Source organism: Bidens hawaiensis, unplaced genomic scaffold (genome assembly GCF_021521415.1).
Source record: "Bidens hawaiensis isolate Kalapana, Puna unplaced genomic scaffold, B.hawaiensis_p1.1 tig00031215_1, whole genome shotgun sequence".
Classification (NCBI taxonomy): Eukaryota; Viridiplantae; Streptophyta; class Magnoliopsida; order Asterales; family Asteraceae; genus Bidens; species Bidens hawaiensis.
This window is the reverse complement of record NW_027495264.1, coordinates 143,419-165,832: the sequence shown is the minus strand read 5'-3', so window position 1 is coordinate 165,832 and position 22,414 is coordinate 143,419. Positions and strand designations below refer to the sequence as shown.

Genomic DNA, 22,414 nt, shown 5'->3' with positions numbered 1-22,414 from the left:
CAACCAAATTTTTGTGTCGTTGTGATCATATGTTGATGTAGAACTCAGGTTGTATAATTTATTAATGTTTCAGCTATTTAAGTTGGTATCAAACAGCCACGTTTCGACCTAGTTGAATTGGGGTGTGACACATAGGCAGAAGGTCTAATAGTTTTAGCGGATGTTTGGTAGCTTTTTAATGATTCTATTAATATGTTGCCTTTGAATCAGTAATCACTAAATGTGTTTGGTTCATCAGAATTACACTTTCGAACTGGTCAACAAACTTCTTACCCATTAAGTTTCAAAATGATGATGAATATAAATTTTACCCCCTTATCATTTCACATATGTTCATAATCCTTGGTCTCCCACTCATGCACAGCCTTCTCGACCAACCATCGGTCCACCACCAATCATCACCACATCTGTGTACTCAGTACTAACACAGAGTTTCTTAACCATTCACGCATCATATTGGTTAAGTAATTAATGTGCATACGTTGCTAAAAAGCCCTATGAGATAAACCCATATATTTGGCAAAACCATATAGACAAAAATTATAAATTTCTCCCGTACGACAAAAAGAAAGTAGCAATACCAGTACATTTGTGATATTAGTGTCTATGGATAATCAATACGCAAAACAACGATAACACTTATTAAGATTAACCCATCATTTCTTGAAAAGTAATGTTGCAAATCCTACTTACACATTGTCATTCTCCATTAGTAAAGGATCGGTCAACATTAATTCCCTACAAAATTTATAAGAAACGTAGTAAGATTTTACCAACATTTAACATGAAAGTTAAAAATCGAACCAAAATTCAACTTCTGTGTTGGACTTAATTACCTGCCACTTTTGTTGAATAATATAAGAAAAACAGGTTGTCTAGGTGAGAGGTAGAACAACTCTCGCACTATGTATGCACACAAAGCCATACTGTAAAAAACACAATAAATATCAACAACATATCTATTACGCCATTGCATATATGCAAGTTCACAAATCACGTTACGATAAATCAAAGGTAAATGTAAAACTCCTTAAATAAAGTATGTTACCTCCCGAAACATATGATTAAAAGAATCCAAGCAAAAGCATTTATCCAACTTGATTCCTTATATGCTATCCACACCTGAAAACAATAATTATATGTGCAATATTGTTGTTATAGTGGTAAGTATAAATAAGTACATACATATATATAAATATAAATAAATAATAAATAAATACCGAGAAAACCACGACACGCATGATTAGGAAGTCCGTTAGCAATGGTACTATGCACCTGTGAAAATTATTTGAAGTTTCATATTACTTAAAAAAGGAAATGCAAAATAGATAATACAAGAAGGAAATTCATGTACATACGGTGAGAATACTTCTGCACGAAATGGAGATCCATCTATGATAAAGACAAAAACTAATGATCCCAGCATCAAGCAGCCAAGTAAAATATAGATTGTTCTTGTTGTAACAAGAGAAACTCGCCACGTGTGACCAATAGCATCCCTAACAAAATTACAAATATAACATCTACAAAGAATTTGGCCTAGGAGAAGCTATATATGAACTTTGTTCTTACCTTTTTTGATGTCTCACCAATACAAAATAAATAGGATCTTTTGAAGATTCCTCGGGTGATAACTTGAAGAGCTGTAAAACTATGTATCCACATATAGTAAAACTGTAGAAGAAAAAATAATTGACTTAGTACCTACTTATTCGATTCAAATTAATTATTTATATGGTTTACAGGTATCTAAGAAACTTATAAGTATGTTTTGCAAAGACAACAAAAATGAATAAGAATAATATCTTATTTTCATGTTGTATATATAACTTTTGTAATTTGTATCAAGGTGTTTGTTAAGTTAGGTATATTATTCCATCCTACATTGTGAGCATTTAAAATCCGGTAATAAACAAAGATGATGTGATAATTTGTTAAAAAATGGCATAAAACCTTTAAATCATGCATTGACCCAAAACCAACTATTGTTCTTAATTGAATACTAGAACATACTAGTTGCATACCCGCGCGATGCAACGTGGTACACGAGCAAACATAACATCGAATGCGTAAACAATGACCTCACTATAGCACATATGTAGCCCGACTATAGTATGCGAGTAACCATTGACGGTGAACATGTAACTCGGTCTAACACATGACCCAACCCCACCCGACCCGTTGCGGTCCTAATTAGTTGTCAAATAACATGTTGATTTAAGATTTTAAGAAGTATAGCAATGTCATTCTCAAATTAAAGAGAATAAAATGCTCGTTTTTATGATGTATTTTTTTTTAAAAAAGTATCAACATGTAAAAAAGTGATGGTCGTTAAAACTTTGTGGGGTAGTTGGTTTAAAATAAGGGAGTAAATGTGTAACTGTTTAATAAGTTAACAAAACTTACCCTTAAGTTTAAGGATCATTACTTGTAAGTATTTTTCAAACTAAATCGTTAAAATTTTAACCGTACATAATCATAGTGCAAAAACTATATTACCCCTAGATTTTTAAAATTGCTTGCATTTATTATGCAATAGTGATTATATCTCTTAAAATTTAAAAGGTTTTTTACTCATCCATTATATATAGTATAGATAAACATAAATATAGATAGATATGGGTTATAATGCTAATAAATGTGGAAAAAAGAAAAAAAAAATACCTTCCACACCAAAATAATATAAATATGAAAAAATACCTGAATTTTAAACCACATACAATGATACAAATATTGGTTTATAAATAAAGTGAATCCGAGGAACACTAAGCAACTTTAAAAGTTTGGCTTATAAATAAAATGAAAATTCATACCGCTATAAGAGAAACATCTATGCAAAATTCCAACAATCCCACTTGCATCCACCTGCAATCAAATTTAGTGTTTAAGGAACTTTTCCTATCAGATGGTTTTTAACTAGCAATATTAAATAATTGGGATATTGGTTTTTAATACTCTCAAATTTCACCCGTTGGATGCTAACACTCTCAACTTTCACTTTGGTACCCACCACTCTCAACTTTGACCACATTTATTTCTGGCACATTCGACCTTAAGGGACCCTAACTCCGTTAGTTTTCTTGCCGACATGGCTTTTTAACACACGTGGCATGCTTATGTGAAAATTAATTACATCTTTAAAAAGAAACTAATTCCATATATATACCACCACCTATGGCCGGCCACCACCATCTCCTGTCGTCTTCTTCGACAAGATTTCCGTTCGCCGTCTTCTCTTACTTCCAACGCCAAGAACATACACTTGTGGCCATCTAGTCCCTTGATCGAATCAAAAACTTTTGGACCCAAACAAAACTGTGTCTGAACCACCACCGCCATTTTTCCGGTCAACTGAAACCCCACCACAACCAGTAAACAACCACCTTCATCTTTTTCTCCCTCTATAAAATTGACAACAACCACCGCAAGACCGGAACCAGATTTTAGATTTTGATTCGCCATCAAAACCTTATCCGCCATTTTTTGTGGTGTTCTTGTATACCGGGGAAGTGTGTTTCACTGGATTTGAACCAAATTTGAGGGTTCTTTTGGCCGGAAATTGAGTCGTGAACGGCGGAGCGGTTGTGGCGAGGCGTGAGGAGGCCGTTTGGTGTGGTGAAGATGGAGTTTTCTAGATCCGATGATCTTGTTATGTGAAGTAGAGGTGGGTGGTGGCAATGGAGGTGGTTGGAGTAGATGCAGTGGCTAGTCGTGGTGGACAATGGTGTAGTGGTGTCGTGGTGGCCAATGGTGTGGTGGTGGTTCAAGTGATTTGCCAATCCAATGGTTATATTCCTTGCTCATTATCAGATAATCACTTATTCACAAACTTCGTGTGGGGCTAATAGTTTTCATTTACCATCTCATGAAAAACCCTTTTCGCTCTGCTTGGCATTATCTTTCTCTAGGGGTATTTTAGTGATAGGTTCTATAGGAACTGGACGATCTTATTTGATCAAATACCTAGCGAAAAACTCATATCTTCCTTTCATTACGGTATTTCTGAACAAGTTCCTGGATAAAAAGTTTCAAGGTTCTGACGATATTGATGCTAGTTGTAACACCCCGACCAAAGGCGGATTATACATCGGGGCGCCACATATTGTTTCATTACTCGTGACACTATTGGGTGTCAATATTTAATAAATATATTCATTCACGCACGCGCAACGTAAACACAAGATAACATAAATCAACATAAATCAATATATTATAAGGCAAAATATTCGAACAACAATAACTTGTCTTGATACATTTTAATCTAGGTCCAAAAGTAAAAACGTCCTACGTGTCCACAAGCTCCAAATGTAGCTACAGCAAACCTGAACATGTGTTAAAATAAACGTCAAACACTTGCGTGTTGGTGAGAAATCAAGTTTAATACAATACATAGATAACAATAAATCTGCGCACAACATGTGTATGTCTGGTTTTCAACAAGGGTGTAATCCGATCGGGACCAACTCTAAGATTCATACTCATAGACTGCCAGTGCTCACAATTGAGCTCACAAACAAGAAAGACTGTGCAAGTGTAAACAAAAGAGAAAATCATAAACGATAGTTCTCCCGTGTTCATCTAATGGTACCATGAGAACTGCGGAATAGACCGACAAGACGGTTAATGATCCACACATACAAATAAACAGCCAAGTCTACGTCCTCAACACATGGGATACTGCGCGACTAAAGTTCATAAACAGTTTAAGACTCTAAGTTTGTACGAACACATGAACATCCCAAAACATTAAAATAAAAAGGGATTAGGTACGAGATTACTCACTTGATAAACGATGCGGTGTAAGATAAAGCAAGAACCAACTTTAAACAAGCACAAGTTAACCTATAAATAGGATTATTGTTTTAATGATTTGATTTAAGTCTTGATTATAAGTTAGCATAATTAATAAGTAAATTATTATATATAATATATATATTACCGGAAAAGCAGGGCAGAACAGGATAGAAGACGAAGGCAAAGAGAGAGGAGACGGCAGAGGAAGAACAACGGCAAGGAGTAAGAGAGAACAGGAGAGTTTAAGTGCTTTGTGTGTGTAGTGTTAGGAAATTAACATTATTATTTATAGGGAAACCCTAGGGAACACGATCCCTAGAAAAGGGGAAAAGATCTCCAAAAAGTAAAAGATTCCAAAAGCAAAAGATATCAAAAGATATGGCAGCTGTAGGGGGCAAAGGAAAAGCTGACAGGTAACAGTAAACAGGCATGGGCGGGTCAGATAAAGGTACTGGTCAAGCATGGGAAAAGCAGATCTCAAAAGATAATGTCAGTCACTTTTTCCGTCAACCAATGGGGTTGGTGCGCATGCTGCGCCAAAAGTGGCTTTTCAGACATAAGATAGGTCAGGTCAACAGCACAGAAGATAAGACAACACAAAAGTAAACGGCTGGATTAAACAGAAGAAAAGACTCAAGACATAGCGCGAGAAAGCTTGAGCGCGAAGGCAGACACAGAAGGTCAAGAGTGCGCGAGCGCGAAGGCAGACAGAACCAACCTTAACGCGTCGCGGGAAGAACTACATTTCTATGCGCGCCGCGGGAAGAACTTCAATTCTAAGCGCGTCGCGAGAAGAACTATATTCCTTAGCGCGTTGCGGGAAGAACGGTATCCATAGCGCGCCGCGGGAAGAACTAAAATCCTTAGCGCGCTGCGGGGACAGTTCGTCTCGCGTATCGCAGTAACAGGTGGTCTTTACGCAGGCTTCCTTGTAAGGAGTCTGGCGCGTGGAGCTGCGCAGACAACCTTAGGCGGGAAGGAACAAAGGACAGTTAGGGGTTCAAGGCTTAAGGGCGGGACGGCGACAAGAGGGAAAAGAAGGCGGAAAGAGAGAAGAAGAGGGACGGGACGGCGGAAAAAAAAAGAGAGAAAGAGGCGGGAAGGAAAATATATTATTATTATTAAAAGTAAAGTATAAGTATAAATAAATATTAAATCATAAAAGAAAGAGATCGGATCGGAGAAACGGGTACCTGGGTCGGGTCGGATCGGGGCAGATGTCACAGTCTCCCCTACTTTAAGAAATTTCGTCCCGAAATTTATCTCGAAGTAGGTTGCGCAGAGAACAGGTGCGGGTACTTGATCTTCATTTGATCTTCCCTTTCCCATGTAAACTCGGCTCCGCGCTTGGACTCCCAGCGAACTTTCACGATAGGGATGCGACTGCGCTTGGTTTGCTTAACCTCGCGATCCATAATCTCAACAGGCTTCTCAACGAAATGCATAGATTCATCAACTTGAACTTCATCAAGTGGAATGTGAAGGTTCTCGTCAGCTAAACACTTCTTGAGATTGGATACATGGAACGTTGGATGCACATTACTGAGCGCGGGCGGCAGGTCAAGTCTGTAGGCAACTTTTCCTATACGCGCGAGAATCTTAAATGGTCCAACATATCGAGGAGCAAGCTTACCTTTCTTCCCAAAGCGGACAACACCCTTCCAGGGCGACACTTTGAGGAGAACAAGATCACCAACTTGAAATTCGAGAGGCTTTCGCCTACGATCTGCGTAACTCTTCTGTCGGCTTCTGGCAGTCAGCAGATGATCACGGATCTTGGCGATTTTATCGGTTGTCTCTTGAACAAGTTCGGGTCCTGTGATTTGAGCTTCACCCACTTCGCTCCAACAAATCGGGGAGCGGCACTTACGACCGTAAAGTGCTTCAAATGGGGCCATACCAATACTGGAATGATAGCTGTTATTATAAGAGAACTCGACCAGAGGTAGGTGTGAATCCCAATTACCTCCAAAATCAAGAACACAAGATCGGAGCATATCCTCAAGAGTTTGAATAGTTCGCTCAGACTGTCCGTCAGTCTGAGGATGATATGCAGTACTCATGTCCAAGCGAGTTCCTAGCGCAGATTGGAGAGATTTCCAAAAGCGAGATATAAAACGGCCATCGCGATCGGATATGATGCTCAAAGGAGTTCCATGACGGCAAACAATCTCCTTGACATAAAGCTGCGCGAGTTGCTCAACACGGTAGTTTTCACGAATGGGCAGAAAGTGAGCAGACTTAGTCAAACGATCCACTATTACCCAAATGCTATCATGTTTGCTTGCTGTCAAAGGTAACTTGGTAATGAAATCCATCGCTATACCTTCCCATTTCCACGTAGGAATTTCTGGTTGTTCGAGCAAACCAGATGGGCGTTGGTGTTCAGCTTTTACCTTAGAACAAGTCAGGCATTTAGCTACGAACACAGCAATATCCTTTTTCATACCGGGCCACCAATAAGTAATGCGCAAATCCTTGTACATCTTATCAGCGCCGGGATGAATAGAATACCGAGATTTATGCGCTTCACTCAGGATATCAGCGCGAAGATTCTCATCAAAGGGAATCCAGATGCGATTGAGATAGCAGAGAATTCCACTCAGATTAGGGACAAAGTGCGCTTCCGCGCCACACGCTAACTCGGCGCGAAGGTTATCATTACTGATGGATGCGCGCTGCGCGTCACGAATGCACGATTCAAGGTTGCTTTGGATCGGCGCGAAGTGAAGCTGCGTGCGCGGCAAGATACAGTTAAGCTGGCAGGGTTTGCGGCTGAGCGCATCGGCTACCACATTAGCCTTACCAGGATGATACCGGATCTCACAATCGTAATCGCTGATGAGTTCGTTCCATCGGCGTTGCCTCATGTTAAGTTCCTTCTGATCAAAGATATGCTGAAGGCTTTTATGGTCAGTGTAGAGGATACACTTAGTACCATAAAGGTAGTGTCTCCAGATCTTCAAGGCAAAAACAACTGCGCCTAGTTCGAGGTCGTGAGTTGTATAATTCTTCTCGTGAACCTTGAGTTGCCTTGATGCGTAAGCGATAACCTTGCCTCGTTGCATAAGAACACAACCGAGACCTTGGTTGGATGCATCGCAATACACGACAAAATCATCATTACCCTCAGGTAGCGCAAGAACAGGAGCTTCACACAACAAACGCTTGAGCGTCAGAAAGGCTTCTTCTTGTTTCGAGCCCCAAATATACGGTTTACCTTTGTGCGTTAGAGCTGTTAAAGGCAATGCGATCTTCGAGAAGTTCGAAATGAAGCGCCGGTAATAACCAGCTAAGCCCAGAAAGGAACGGATCTCGGTAGGAGTGGTCGGCGTAATCCAGTTCTTGATTGCTTCAATTTTGGATGGGTCGACATGAATACCCATCTTGTTTACAACATGGCCAAGAAACTGTACTTCATCAGACCAGAATTCACACTTGGAGAGCTTGGCAAAGAGCTGCTCGGTTCGAAGCTTTTGCAATACCAATCGAAGATGTTGGTCATGCTCGGCCTTGGTCTTAGAATAAATCAGAACGTCATCGATAAACACAATCACGAATTTATCCAAGAAATGCCTACACACCCGATTCATTAGATCCATGAAAACGGCGGGTGCGTTGGTTAAACCGAAGGACATGACCAAGAATTCAAAATGGCCATAACGAGTTCGAAAAGCAGTCTTCGGAACATCTTCATCGCGGATGCGCAACTGGTGATAGCCAGAGCGGAGATCAATCTTGGAGAAACAAGAGGCACCTTGGAGTTGATCAAAGAGGTCGTCAATACGCGGTAAGGGATACCGGTTCTTAATGGTGAGCTTGTTCAACTCGCGGTAATCAATACACATGCGAAACGAACCATCTTTCTTTTTAACGAACAACACCGGAGCACCCCAGGGCGAAGAGCTAGGGCGAATGAATCCTTTAGCGGTCAACTCTTGAAGTTGGCTTGCCAATTCTTGCATCTCAGCGGGCGCAAGACGGTAAGGAGATTTAGCTACGGGGGAAGCACCAGGGACAAGATCAATACGGAACTCGACTTCACGAGCGGGAGGGATACCAGGAAGATCATCAGGAAAAACTTCAGGGAAATCACGCACAATAGGGATATCGCGAAGCTTCTTTTCTTCAGCAGGTTTAACCACATGGTCTAAGAATGCAATACACCTTTTCCGCATGAGCCTTCGGGCTTCGGCGCAAGACATAAGTTTAAGACCGCGGGAGGGTTTCTCGCCGTAGATATGAAGATCACCATTTTCTCGAGGAATGCGAATCAACTTCTTGGCGCAAATAACTTCGGCGCGATTCTTCGAGAGCCAGTCCATACCAATAATAACATCAAAGCTTCCAAGAGGCATGGGGATGAGGTCGATCAGAAAATCGTTTTCGTTAAGGTTAAGCGTGCAATTTTTAATCACTGAGTTAATTAAAACAGTTTCGCCATTAGCCAATTCAACTGAAAAATTTTCTTTTAAATCGTTGCGCGGTCGCGCAAGCTTCTGCTCAAACGCGCGAGAAATAAAACTTCTATCGGCGCCAGTATCAAAAAGTACGGAAGCATAATGTCCGTTAAGCAAAAATGTACCATTAACTACGTCATTATTCGCTTGCGCTTGGTGCGCGGTTATGTTAAAAGCTCGTCCGCGCGTCACTTGGTTCGAGATTTGGTTCACCGGATTCGCTTGTGTAATCTGAACTTGTAGCCTCGGGCATGCGTTCCGGAAATGACTGGGATCACCGCAGTTGAAGCACGATCTGGGTCGTGGGTTTTGGTAGGTTGGTTGTGGGTTCTGCGGGTAGACTGGTGGTGTTGGCGCAATTGGATTGGCGGGAAGGACTCTACAGTTTTCTGCAAGGTGACCAGCGCGGCCACATCGGTTACAAAGTCGACATGGGACTTGAGGTGGGTGGTGGAGTCTACAGGTTGGGCAAAAGGGGTGGTTTCCTGTGTAGGGTTTCTTAGTTGGCGGGGCAGGGAGTGCGGGATTGGTTAGGGCATAGTTGTGGACTACAGGGGGAGTTGGGTAGGCTGACAGGGGTTGAGGGGCGTATACTAGAGGTTGGTAGGCGGGTTGCTGGACTATGGGCGGGCTGGTAAGCGCGTAGACTTGTCTGCGCCTACGTTTCTGGTTATGGTTTGAGGGTTCTGGTTTGGTTTCTGCGGGTTCAGGGACAGTCTTGGTGGGTTTGGTCTTCTCAGCTCCTCGCAGGAACAGAGTTCCTGCTCTGACATGGTTGTCGCTGAGCACAGCGGCCAACTCGATGGCGTCAGAGAGGGTTGCTGGGTTTCTGGCCCATACAGAATCTTGAATTTCCATGGGGAGACCCCCAAGGAATTTCTCTATGGCTCGGCGGGAAGGGGTAACAAGGTGAGGGACAAGCAGGCTTAGTTCATGGAAGCGCGTCGCGTACTCGCGCGCTTCACCGCTCTATTGCTTAAGATTCCAAAATTCCTCCTCCAGGCGCTTTACTTCGTTGGGAGGACAGAATTCTCGCGTCAGAATTTCCTTGAATTCCTCCCATGTCATGCTAGAAGCAGCTTCTGCGCCACGCGCATGAGCTACTCCATTCCACCATGTAAGCGCCCTTGCTTCCAGGACACTGGAGGCATATAGGGTTCGTCTGTCTGAGGGGCATTGGGTGTGGAGGAAGGTGTTTTCTATTTTCTCAAGCCACTGGAGCATCACGGTGGCTTCTTCAAGACCTGTGAACTTTGGAGGGTTACCCGCGTTAAAGGACTTAATGTTATAACCGGAGGTATTGTTTTGGCTCAAAGCTTGGGCTATCGCGGCGGCCATTTCCTGGGAACGTTGCTGTCTACGCCTGCGCGAGGCTTCTCTTCTCTGAAATCGGCGAGATAGCGGAGGCATTCTATAAAAGTTTTAATTTTGGTTAATGTCTTGGCGCAAAGTATAATCTTATAAAGCTTGGTTTCGCGGGGTTAGATACCATCAACAGTTAAAGTAAAACATGAATTTGAATGCAAACTTAATACAGATAACAAATTCGAATCGAGAATCGACAATTCATGTATCACCATGACTTTCCGAATTCTCAATTTAAAATGACTAGTAAACGAGTATTGGAGATTGACGATTCATGTATCACCATGACTTTTCAATCCTCTATAAAATATACAAGAAAATGAGTATTGGAGGTTGACAATTCATGTATCACCATGACTTTCAAGTCTCCAACCTCAGAACATAATCGTAAATGGAATTTGAAAATCAACTATTCATGTATCACCATGACTTTTCGGATTTTCAATCCCAACAAACGAATATGTAAGTAAAATCAATAAAAATCGAAATTCAGCAAAAATCGAAATATCGCGAAATAAAACATAAAACCATACGCTGCGTCTGCGCAAGCATATTTATAAATAACGAGTAATTAACAATAAGCGAGCAAACATGAGATTTCTCTCATGCGCGTGAAGGGACTCTTAGGTATTCTAGGCCGTTACGTCTAACCACCTATCCTAAAGTCAACGAGCTCTGATACCAATCTGTAACACCCCGACCAAAGGCGGATTATACATCGGGGCGCCACATATTGTTTCATTACTCGTGACACTATTGGGTGTCAATATTTAATAAATATATTCATTCACGCACGCGCAACGTAAACACAAGATAACATAAATCAACATAAATCAATATATTATAAGGCAAAATATTCGAACAACAATAACTTGTCTTGATACATTTTAATCTAGGTCCAAAAGTAAAAACGTCCTACGTGTCCACAAGCTCCAAATGTAGCTACAGCAAACCTGAACATGTGTTAAAATAAACGTCAAACACTTGCGTGTTGGTGAGAAATCAAGTTTAATACAATACATAGATAACAATAAATCTGCGCACAACATGTGTATGTCTGGTTTTCAACAAGGGTGTAATCCGATCGGGACCAACTCTAAGATTCATACTCATAGACTGCCAGTGCTCACAATTGAGCTCACAAACAAGAAAGACTGTGCAAGTGTAAACAAAAGAGAAAATCATAAACGATAGTTCTCCCGTGTTCATCTAATGGTACCATGAGAACTGCGGAATAGACCGACAAGACGGTTAATGATCCACACATACAAATAAACAGCCAAGTCTACGTCCTCAACACATGGGATACTGCGCGACTAAAGTTCATAAACAGTTTAAGACTCTAAGTTTGTACGAACACATGAACATCCCAAAACATTAAAATAAAAAGGGATTAGGTACGAGATTACTCACTTGATAAACGATGCGGTGTAAGATAAAGCAAGAACCAACTTTAAACAAGCACAAGTTAACCTATAAATAGGATTATTGTTTTAATGATTTGATTTAAGTCTTGATTATAAGTTAGCATAATTAATAAGTAAATTATTATATATAATATATATATTACCGGAAAAGCAGGGCAGAACAGGATAGAAGACGAAGGCAAAGAGAGAGGAGACGGCAGAGGAAGAACAACGGCAAGGAGTAAGAGAGAACATGAGAGTTTAAGTGCTTTGTGTGTGTAGTGTTAGGAAATTAACATTATTATTTATAGGGAAACCCTAGGGAACACGATCCCTAGAAAAGGGGAAAAGATCTCCAAAAAGTAAAAGATTCCAAAAGCAAAAGATATCAAAAGATATGGCAGCTGTAGGGGGCAAAGGAAAAGCTGACAGGTAACAGTAAACAGGCATGGGCGGGTCAGATAAAGGTACTGGTCAAGCATGGGAAAAGCAGATCTCAAAAGATAATGTCAGTCACTTTTTCCGTCAACCAATGGGGTTGGTGCGCATGCTGCGCCAAAAGTGGCTTTTCAGACATAAGATAGGTCAGGTCAACAGCACAGAAGATAAGACAACACAAAAGTAAACGGCTGGATTAAACAGAAGAAAAGACTCAAGACATAGCGCGAGAAAGCTTGAGCGCGAAGGCAGACACAGAAGGTCAAGAGTGCGCGAGCGCGAAGGCAGACAGACCCAACCTTAACGCGTCGCGGGAAGAACTACATTTCTATGCGCGCCGCGGGAAGAACTTCAATTCTAAGCGCGTCGCGAGAAGAACTATATTCCTTAGCGCGTTGCGGGAAGAACGGTATCCATAGCGCGCCGCGGGAAGAACTAAAATCCTTAGCGCGCTGCGGGGACAGTTCGTCTCGCGTATCGCAGTAACAGGTGGTCTTTACGCAGGCTTCCTTGTAAGGAGTCTGGCGCGTGGAGCTGCGCAGACAACCTTAGGCGGGAAGGAACAAAGGACAGTTAGGGGTTCAAGGCTTAAGGGCGGGACGGCGACAAGAGGGAAAAGAAGGCGGAAAGAGAGAAGAAGAGGGACGGGACGGCGGAAAAAAAAAAGAGAGAAAGAGGCGGGAAGGAAAATATATTATTATTATTAAAAGTAAAGTATAAGTATAAATAAATATTAAATCATAAAAGAAAGAGATCGGATCGGAGAAACGGGTACCTGGGTCGGGTCGGATCGGGGCAGATATCACACTAGTGACGATATTGATGCTAGTGACGATATCCTTGATATGAAGCCTGAACTAAAGAATAAAAGTAAAAAGCGCTTAAAGAATAATGATTAGGAATTACTTTAATAAAGTGATCTGCCACATCACATGCCACATTAGTAAAAACATGCCATGTCATAAAAAAACTAAGTTAGGGTTTATTAAGTTCAGGAGTGATAGAAGAAAACAAGTTACAAGTTCGGAGTGGCAAGTGAAAAATCCTTAGTTGAGGGTGTTATCTACTAGAGAGTGAAAGTTAGGAGTATTAAAAACCAATATCCCTAAATAATTCGATATGAGTTTGTTTTTCTAAGAGTTACATGTTTATGTCTTGATAAATAAACGAATTTTTGAAATCATTTTGGGTGTTTGTGAGTTGCAACTAAATAAGTATACTTTTTTTTACCTTTCTCAATTTTTCTTCATTTTTAAAGCGTAAACAAATTTTATACCAGAATTTTTCTTATAATAGCATAAAATCAAACATTAAATTTATTTATTTGAAAGAGTTAAGTGCTGTTTTAGTATCTGTGGTTTGGCTAACTACGCAACTTTAGTACCTATTCTTTATTTTGTGCAAATGACTACCTCAGTTTCAAAAAACCTTGATTTTTAGTACCTTTTTTAACCCCGTCAATTTTCATCCGTTAAATCCGGGGTATTTATGTAATTTCATTATTATTTGTTTTTTTCTTTTATTTTTTCTCTCCTTTTTATATTGAGAAAACTATGAGAATAAGAAGAATAATAATCATTATAGCCATCTACAGATCTTCATCATCATCCTCAACCAAATTCATCCTCATCTTCATATTCAAGCACTCAACCACACAAATGATTATAGCCACACAAATAATAATGTAGGGGTATGGTACTAAACCCGGTTTTACGACCCTAAATTTATTATGTTTGGCTTATTTTATTATACGGACTAATACAATGTTATTGGGCTGAGGGGGTTTTGTGGAGGTAACCCTAACTGGGCTAGGCCCATTAGGGTACCATGATGGTGGCCATGAGGCTCTCTATATAAGGAGGTCTTCACCTCCTTATTAAATGGAGGCTCAGTAAGAGCTGCCATCATATATTTTTGTGTCTGTAAACAAGAGATTCTTGAGATTTCTTAGCAGTCACCTCCACACCCCCAAAAAGCCATTGCAGATCTCAAGCAACCGGAGAAGAAGATAAAGGCGTGGTTCGTTCATCTCGAAATCCGTGGAAACATCGTCATGGATCAGGTCAGATTCATTTCATGCTTCGACATTGGCGCCATCCGTGGGACGGCAACGAACTACCCTTCGATTTTCGTCTCGGTCCTCAGATCTCTCCCAAGAAAAACCCAGATCTGGAAGTTTACAGAAAGAGGCTTCAAGACTTGTTCTATTAAAGCTCAAAAAGATCCATAGATCTAAAAGAGGCTTCCAGATCTGTGCAAAAATGAAGCTGAAAAGGATTTGTAGATCCAAAAAAGAAACTACCTGATTCGGATGATCAAACCTCCAGATCTGTGATGGTTTTAAATTATCTCCGCTCCGAGCTTCAGATCTATCTAGATCTGATTTACAGATCTAGATCTGGATTACAGACCTGGATTTTAGGTTTAAAATTACAATCTAGATTACGGAGACTCCCGCCGCCATGCACGCGCGCCAGCGAATTCTCACTCCGCGGAAACCACCATGTGGGTTTTGCGCAAAAGACTCGCCGCCATACATGCGCGCCCGCAAGTCACCGCTCCGCCGCCATGCATGCGCACTGCCAAGGAGCAAGCTTCGCCACCATGCATGCTCGCCCGCGAGTCACGACTCCGCCGCCATGCATGTGCAAGCCTGATTTTGATCTTTGCATACATGTTTCACACTTTCTTTTATTAATTTGAGCAATATGACAACATTATATTGACATCAAACTAAAAATAAAACGAAGTAAAATATACATGCGCGAGCTTCAAGCTCAAACGCGTTGACGAGTTTTGACTCTAAAACGTCAGGGCCTTAGCCCAATAATATGAGCCTTAGCTCAAATTACTCATAGCATCCATCCCGCGTATTGCGCGGCTCGACCATAACATACCTAAGCACAACTAAGGCAAAGCACATGCCAAAACACAGTTGTTGAGGTTTCAGGTCGGGGCCGCACATGGGATTATAATGGATGCGCCAAATATAGACGCGCAAAGGCTAAAGAACTCATTCATAATTCCCTGTAATAAATGCACGATAACGTCGCGCAAAAGAGGAATAACGAAATGCCAAGACACGTGTCAGCATATTCAAAATATCGCAAAATAGCCTGAAATATGACAACTATTAAGGAGTACTTAATAAATTCCTTACAACCTTGTTCAAATTTCAACGTGTAAGCATACCTTATATTCAACAAGCACACGCGCGCGCCATCGTGCATGCGCCACCATGGTTCGATGTACCGCCATCACGCATGCGCCGCCGCGATTCAATACATCGCCACCACGCATGCGCCACCACGATTCAATACATCGCCATGAAGCAGCAGCGCGCCGTCACTCATGCGCGCTAGCGCCGAGCACCGCACCACCGCGATCCAACACCAACCAACCACGTGCATTGACGATTCGTTTTCACCAGAGGGATGGAATCACGCGCAACGCGCGTGCAAGAAAAGAAAAAGAAAAAACAGGCCCTATTGAAAAAGCAAACTTGTCTAATATCTATCTTATCTCGCTCGCGCGAGACAAGACACATTAGACTGGGGGGCTTGAAGAGGGTATGCACCCGCCCTACATCGAGCGAGGCGGGTCAACCCACAAAATATAGACGAGGCTTAAAATCAGGATGTCATGAAGACACAAAGCCAAAACCTACACGTATGCTCACGCATATGCTCACGCATCACGTATGGTCACGCATATGCTCACGCATCACGTATGCTCACGCACATGCTCACGCATCACGTATGCTCACGCATATGCTCACGCATCACGTATGCTCACACATATGCTCACGCATATCACATCCGCGCGTGAAACATCTGCGCATGGCGCTTATCACATACGCGCCAAACTTAAAGGTTTGGAATCCTCATAAACCCATAGGCCACGCGCCAAACTTAAAGGTTGGGAATCCTCATAAACCCATAGGCCGCGCGCCAAACCAAAAGGTTGGGAATCCCCAAACCCATACGGCTACACGCCATATTCAAAGGTTGGGAATCCTTATAAACCCATATGGCCACGCGCCAAACTTAAAGGCCGGGAGCCTAATAATATCCCACATGGCTACGCGCCAGCTTAATTATTCTTATAGCTCGTAAGTCGCCTCACGCGCCAGCTTAATTATTCTTATAGCTCGTAAGTCGCCTCAAGCGCAAGCTTTATTATTTTATAGCTTGTAAGTCGCCTCACGCGCCAGCTTAATTATTCTTATAGCTCGTAAGTCGCCTCGCGCGCAAGCTTTATTATTTTATAGCTCGTAAGTCGCCTCACGCGCCAGCTTAATTATTCTTATAGCTCGTAAGTCGCATCGCGCTCAAGCTTTATTATTTTATAGCTCGTAAGTCGCCTCACGCGCCAGCTTAATTATTCTTATAGCTCGTAAGTCGCCTCGCGCGCAAGCTTTATTATTTTATAGCTCGTAAGTCGCCTCACGCGCCAGCTTAATTATTCTTATAGCTCGTAAGTCGCCTCACGCGCCAGCTTAATTATTCTTATAGCTCGTAAGTCGCCTCGCGCGCAAGCTTAATTACTCTTATAGCTCGTAAGTCGCCTCCCGCGCCAGCTTAATTATTCTTATAGCTCGTAAGTCGCCTAGCGCGCAAGCTTTATTATTTTATAGCTCGTAAGTCGTCTCACGCGCCAGCTTATTTATTCTTATAGCTCGTAAGTCGCCTCGCGCGCAAGCTTTATTATTTTATAGCTCGTAAGTCGCCTCACGCGCCAGCTTAATTATTCTTATAGCTCGTAAGTCGCCTCGCGCGCAAGCTTTATTATTTTATAGCTTGTAAGTCGCCTCACGCGCCAGCTTAATTATTCTTATAGCTCGTAAGTCGCCTCGCGCGCAAGCTTTATTATTTTATATCTCGTAAGTCGCCTCATGCGCCAGCTTAATTATTCTTATAGCTCGTAAGTCGCCTCGCGCGCAAGCTTTATTATTTTATAGCTCGTAAGTCGCCTCACGCGCCAGCTTAATTATTCTTATAGCTCGTAAGTCGCCTCACGCGCCAGCTTAATTATTCTTATAGCTCGTAAGTCGCCACGCGCGCAAGCTTAATTATTCTTATAGCTCGTAAGTCGCCTCCCGCGCCAGCTTAATTATTCTTATAGCTCGTAAGTCGCCTCGCGCGCAAGCTTTATTATTTTATAGCTAGTAAGTCGTCTCACGCGCCAGCTTATTTATTCTTATAGCTCGTAAGTCGCCTCGCGCGCAAGCTTTATTATTTTATAGCTCGTAAGTCGCCTCACGCGCCAGCTTAATTATTCTTATAGCTCGTAAGTCGCCTCGCGCGCAAGCTTTATTATTTTATAGCTTGTAAGTCGCCTCACGCGCCAGCTTAATTATTCTTATAGCTCGTAAGTCGCCTCGCGCGCAAGCTTTATTATTTTATAGCTCGTAAGTCGCCTCACGCGCCAGCTTAATTATTCTTATAGCTCGTAAGTCGCCTCGCGCGCAAGCTTTATTATTTTATAGCTCGTAAGTCGCCTCACGCGCCAGCTTAATTATTCTTATAGCTCGTAAGTCGCCTCGCGCGCAAGCTTTATTATTTTATAGCTCGTAAGTCGCCTCACGCGCCAGCTTAATTATTCTTATAGCTCGTAAGTTGCCTCACGCGCCAGCTTAATTATTCTTATAGCTCGTAAGTCGCCTCGCGCGCAAGCTTAATTATTCTTATAGCTCGTAAGTCGCCTCCCGCGCCAGCTTAATTATTCTTATAGCTCGTAAGTCGCCTCGCGCGCAAGCTTTATTATTTTATAACTCGTAAGTCGTCTCACGCGCCAGCTTATTTATTCTTATAGCTCGTAAGTCGCCTCGCGCGCAAGCTTTATTATTTTATAGCTCGTAAGTCGCCTCACGCGCCAGCTTAATTATTCTTATAGCTCGTAAGTCGCCTCGCGCGCAAGCTTTATTATTTTATAGCTTGTAAGTCGCCTCACGTGCCAGCTTAATTATTCTTATAGCTCGTAAGTCGCCTCGCGCGCAAGCTTTATTATTTTATAGCTTGTAAGTCGCCTCACGCGCCAGCTTAATTATTCTTATAGCTCGTAAGTCGCCTCGCGCGCAAGCTTTATTATTTTATAGCTCGTAAGTCGCCTCACGCGCCAGCTTAATTATTCTTATAGCTCGTAAGTCGCCTCGCGCGCAAGCTTTATTATTTTATAGCTCGTAAGTCGCCTCACGCGCCAGCTTAATTATTCTTATAGCTCGTAAGTCGCCTCGCGCGCAAGCTTTATTATTTTATAGCTTGTAAGTCGCCTCACGTGCCAGCTTAATTATTCTTATAGCTCGTAAGTCGCCTCGCGCGCATGCTTTATTATTTTATAGCTTGTAAGTCGCCTCACGCGCCAGCTTAATTATTCTTATAGCTCGTAAGTCGCCTCGCGCGCAAGCTTTATTATTTTATAGCTCGTAAGTCGCCTCACGCGCCAGCTTAATTATTCTTATAGCTCGTAAGTCGCCTCGCGCGCAAGCTTTATTATTTTATAGCTCGTAAGTCGCCTCACGCGCCAGCTTAATTATTCTTATAGCTCGTAAGTCGCCTCGCGCGCAAGCTTTATTATTTTATAGCTCGTAAGTCGCCTCACGCGCCAGCTTAATTATTTTTATAGCTCGTAAGTCGCCTCACAATCACCAGCTTAATTATTCTTATAGCTCGTAAGTCGCCTCGCGCGCCAGCTTAATTATTCTTATAGCTCGTAAGTCGCCTTGAGCGCAAGCCTTATTATTTTATAGCTCGTAAGTCGCCTCACGCGCAAGCTTAATTATTCTTATAGCTCGTAAGTCGCCTCGCGCGCAAGCTTTATTATTTTATAGCTCGTAAGTCGCCTCACGCGCCAGCTTAATTATTCTTATAGCACGTAAGTCGCCTCACGCGCCAGCTTAATTATTCTTATAGCTCGTAAGTCGCCACGCGCGCAAGCTTAATTATTCTTATAGCTCGTAAGTCGCCTCCCGCGCCAGCTTAATTATTCTTATAGCTCGTAAGTCGCCTCGCGCGCAAGATTTATTATTTTATAGCTCGTAAGTCGTCTCACGCGCCAGCTTATTTATTCTTATAGCTCGTAAGTCGCCTCGCGCGCAAGCTTTATTATTTTATAGCTCGTAAGTCGCCTCACGCGCCAGCTTAATTATTCTTATAGCTCGTAAGTCGCCTCGCGCGCAAGCTTTATTATTTTATAGCTTGTAAGTCGCCTCACGCGCCAGCTTAATTATTCTTATAGCTCGTAAGTCGCCTCGCGCGCAAGCTTTATTATTTTATAGCTCGTAAGTCGCCTCACGCGCCAGCTTAATTATTCTTATAGCTCGTAAGTCGCCTCGCGCGCAAGCTTTATTATTTTATAGCTCGTAAGTCGCCTCACGCGCCAGCTTAATTATTCTTATAGCTCGTAAGTCGCCTCGCGCGCAAGCTTTATTATTTTATAGCTCGTAAGTCGCCTCACGCGCCAGCTTAATTATTCTTATAGCTCGTAAGTCGCCTCACGCGCCAGCTTAATTATTCTTATAGCTCGTAAGTCGCCTCGCGCGCAAGCTTAATTATTCTTATAGCTCGTAAGTCGCCTCCCGCGCCAGCTTAATTATTCTTATAGCTCGTAAGTCGCCTCGCGCGCAAGCTTTATTATTTTATAGCTCGTAAGTCGTCTCACGCGCCAGCTTATTTATTCTTATAGCTCGTAAGTCGCCTCGCGCGCAAGCTTTATTATTTTATAGCTCGTAAGTCGCCTCACGCGCCAGCTTAATTATTCTTATAGCTCGTAAGTCGCCTCGCGCGCAAGCTTTATTATTTTATAGCTTGTAAGTCGCCTCACGTGCCAGCTTAATTATTCTTATAGCTCGTAAGTCGCCTCGCGCGCAAGCTTTATTATTTTATAGCTTGTAAGTCGCCTCACGCGCCAGCTTAATTATTCTTATAGCTCGTAAGTCGCCTCGCGCGCAAGCTTTATTATTTTATAGCTCGTAAGTCGCCTCACGCGCCAGCTTAATTATTCTTATAGCTCGTAAGTCGCCTCGCGCGCAAGCTTTATTATTTTATAGCTCGTAAGTCGCCTCACGCGCCAGCTTAATTATTCTTATAGCTCGTAAGTCGCCTCGCGCGCAAGCTTTATTATTTTATAGCTCGTAAGTCGCCTCACGCGCCAGCTTAATTATTTTTGTAGCTCGTAAGTCGCCTCACGCGCCAGCTTAATTATTCTTATAGCTCGTAAGTCGCCTCGCGCGCCAGCTTAATTATTCTTATAGCTCGTAAGTCGCCTTGCGCGCAAGCTTTATTATTTTATAGCTCGTAAGTCGCCTCACGCGCAAGCTTAATTATTCTTATAGCTCGTAAGTCGCCTCGCGCGCAAGCTTTATTATTTTATAGCTCGTAAGTCGCCTCACGCGCCAGCTTAATTATTCTTATAGCTCGTAAGTCGCCTCGCGCGCAAGCTTAATTATTCTTATAGCTCGTAAGTCGCCTCACGCGCCAGCTTAATTATTCTTATAGCTCGTAAGTCGCCTCGCGCGCAAGCTTTATTATTTTATAGCTCGTAAGTCGCCTCACGCGCCAGCTTAATTATTCTTATAGCTCGTAAGTCGCCTCGCGCGCAAGCTTTATTATTTTATAGCTCGTAAGTCGCCTCACGGTCAAGCTTAATTATTCTTATAGCTCGTAAGTCGCCTCGCGCGCAAGCTTTATTTTTTTATAGCTCGTAAGTCGCTTCACGCGCCAGCTTAATTATTCTTATAGCTCGTAAGTCGCCTCGCGCGCAAGCTTTATTATTTTATAGCTCGTAAATCGCCTCACGCGCAAGCTTAATTATTTTTATAACTCGTAAGCTGCCTCGCGCGCAAGTTACATTACATTATTATCGAGACGAGCACTCTATCTTTTATCCGGCCCCGCGCCACTAATGTTATGATGCGTGCTATATCTTATTCATGCTAGTGCACCATCATTATCATAAGGACCACAACATGTCACCATCATGGAGAAAACCTCCCAAAACTCAAAGACAATAAAGACAAGGCCGAAGAAAAGGGAAAAAACCGCCTCACGTCCTAACACACCTTATAAAGTCCAGCGCTCCACCTAAACGCTTGCACGCCAGGAGCAACACTGGACTTGGGGGGCTTGTAGGGGTATGGTACTAAACCCGGTTTTACGACCCTAAATTTATTATGTTTGGCTTATTTTATTATACGGACTAATACAATGTTATTGGGCAGAGGGGGTTTTGTGGAGGTAACCCTAACTGGGCTAGGCCCATTAGGGTACCATGATGGTGGCCATGAGGCTCTCTATATAAGGAGGTCTTCACCTCCTTATTAAATGGAGGCTCAGTAAGAGCTGCCATCATATATTTTTGTGTCTGTAAACAAGAGATTCTTGAGATTTCTTAGCAGTCACCTCCACACCCCCAAAAAGCCATTGCAGATCTCAAGCAACCGGAGAAGAAGATAAAGGCGTGGTTCGTTCATCTCAAAATCCGTGGAAACATCGTCATGGATCAGGTCAGATTCATTTCATGCTTCGACAAATAACAATCATTATAGCCATCTACAGATTCATCCTCATCTCCTCGTCTCCATATTTCATACATACAAGTTTTGTACTAGAATTTAAAAAATAACATAGATCTAAGGTGTATTCTCTTACACACAGTGTGTGTGTGTTCTTGGTGTTCCGGAACCCTTTCCTTCATCATCATCATCTTCATTCCTCTGTAATGAACAACACCCACTTCAACCTCATCTCGCCGGAGAAGGCAAATACCCTGACCAAAATACCCTTCCCTCATCATCATCTTGTGGGTATCCGGCGGTGGCGAAGATGGATCCGCCGGAGAAAGTGACGTTGGGCCGTTGACGATGATGCCGTGGAGGAAGTCCGACCACCATTGGTACGGTGAGATGCCGAGGCTGGGTGTGCCGGTGTCGTTGTTGAAGAGACGGGTGATTAA

The 22,414-nt window shown here is 42.5% G+C and overlaps 1 protein-coding gene across 3 annotated transcripts in view; it reads right to left on the bottom strand.

Annotated features, from left to right (window-relative positions):
- Positions 1-559: 559 nt before the first annotated feature.
- The window catches only part of LOC143581878 (uncharacterized), a 50,952-nt gene continuing 29,097 nt past the window's right edge, over positions 560-22,414 (bottom strand). The window contains exons 4-9 of one of the 3 annotated variants that reach the window (XM_077064565.1): positions 1,573-1,674; positions 1,359-1,499; positions 1,221-1,275; positions 1,049-1,122; positions 837-926; positions 560-738 (exon numbers count right to left, since the gene is read on the bottom strand). In XM_077064565.1, coding sequence (XP_076920680.1) covers positions 690-738; positions 837-926; positions 1,049-1,122; positions 1,221-1,275; positions 1,359-1,499; positions 1,573-1,674 — 511 coding nt within the window. In that variant the 3' untranslated portion in view covers positions 560-689. The remainder of the gene's footprint in view (positions 739-836; positions 927-1,048; positions 1,123-1,220; positions 1,276-1,358; positions 1,500-1,572; positions 1,675-22,414) is intronic. The other 2 variants (XM_077064562.1, XM_077064564.1) reach the window with 2 other exon arrangements.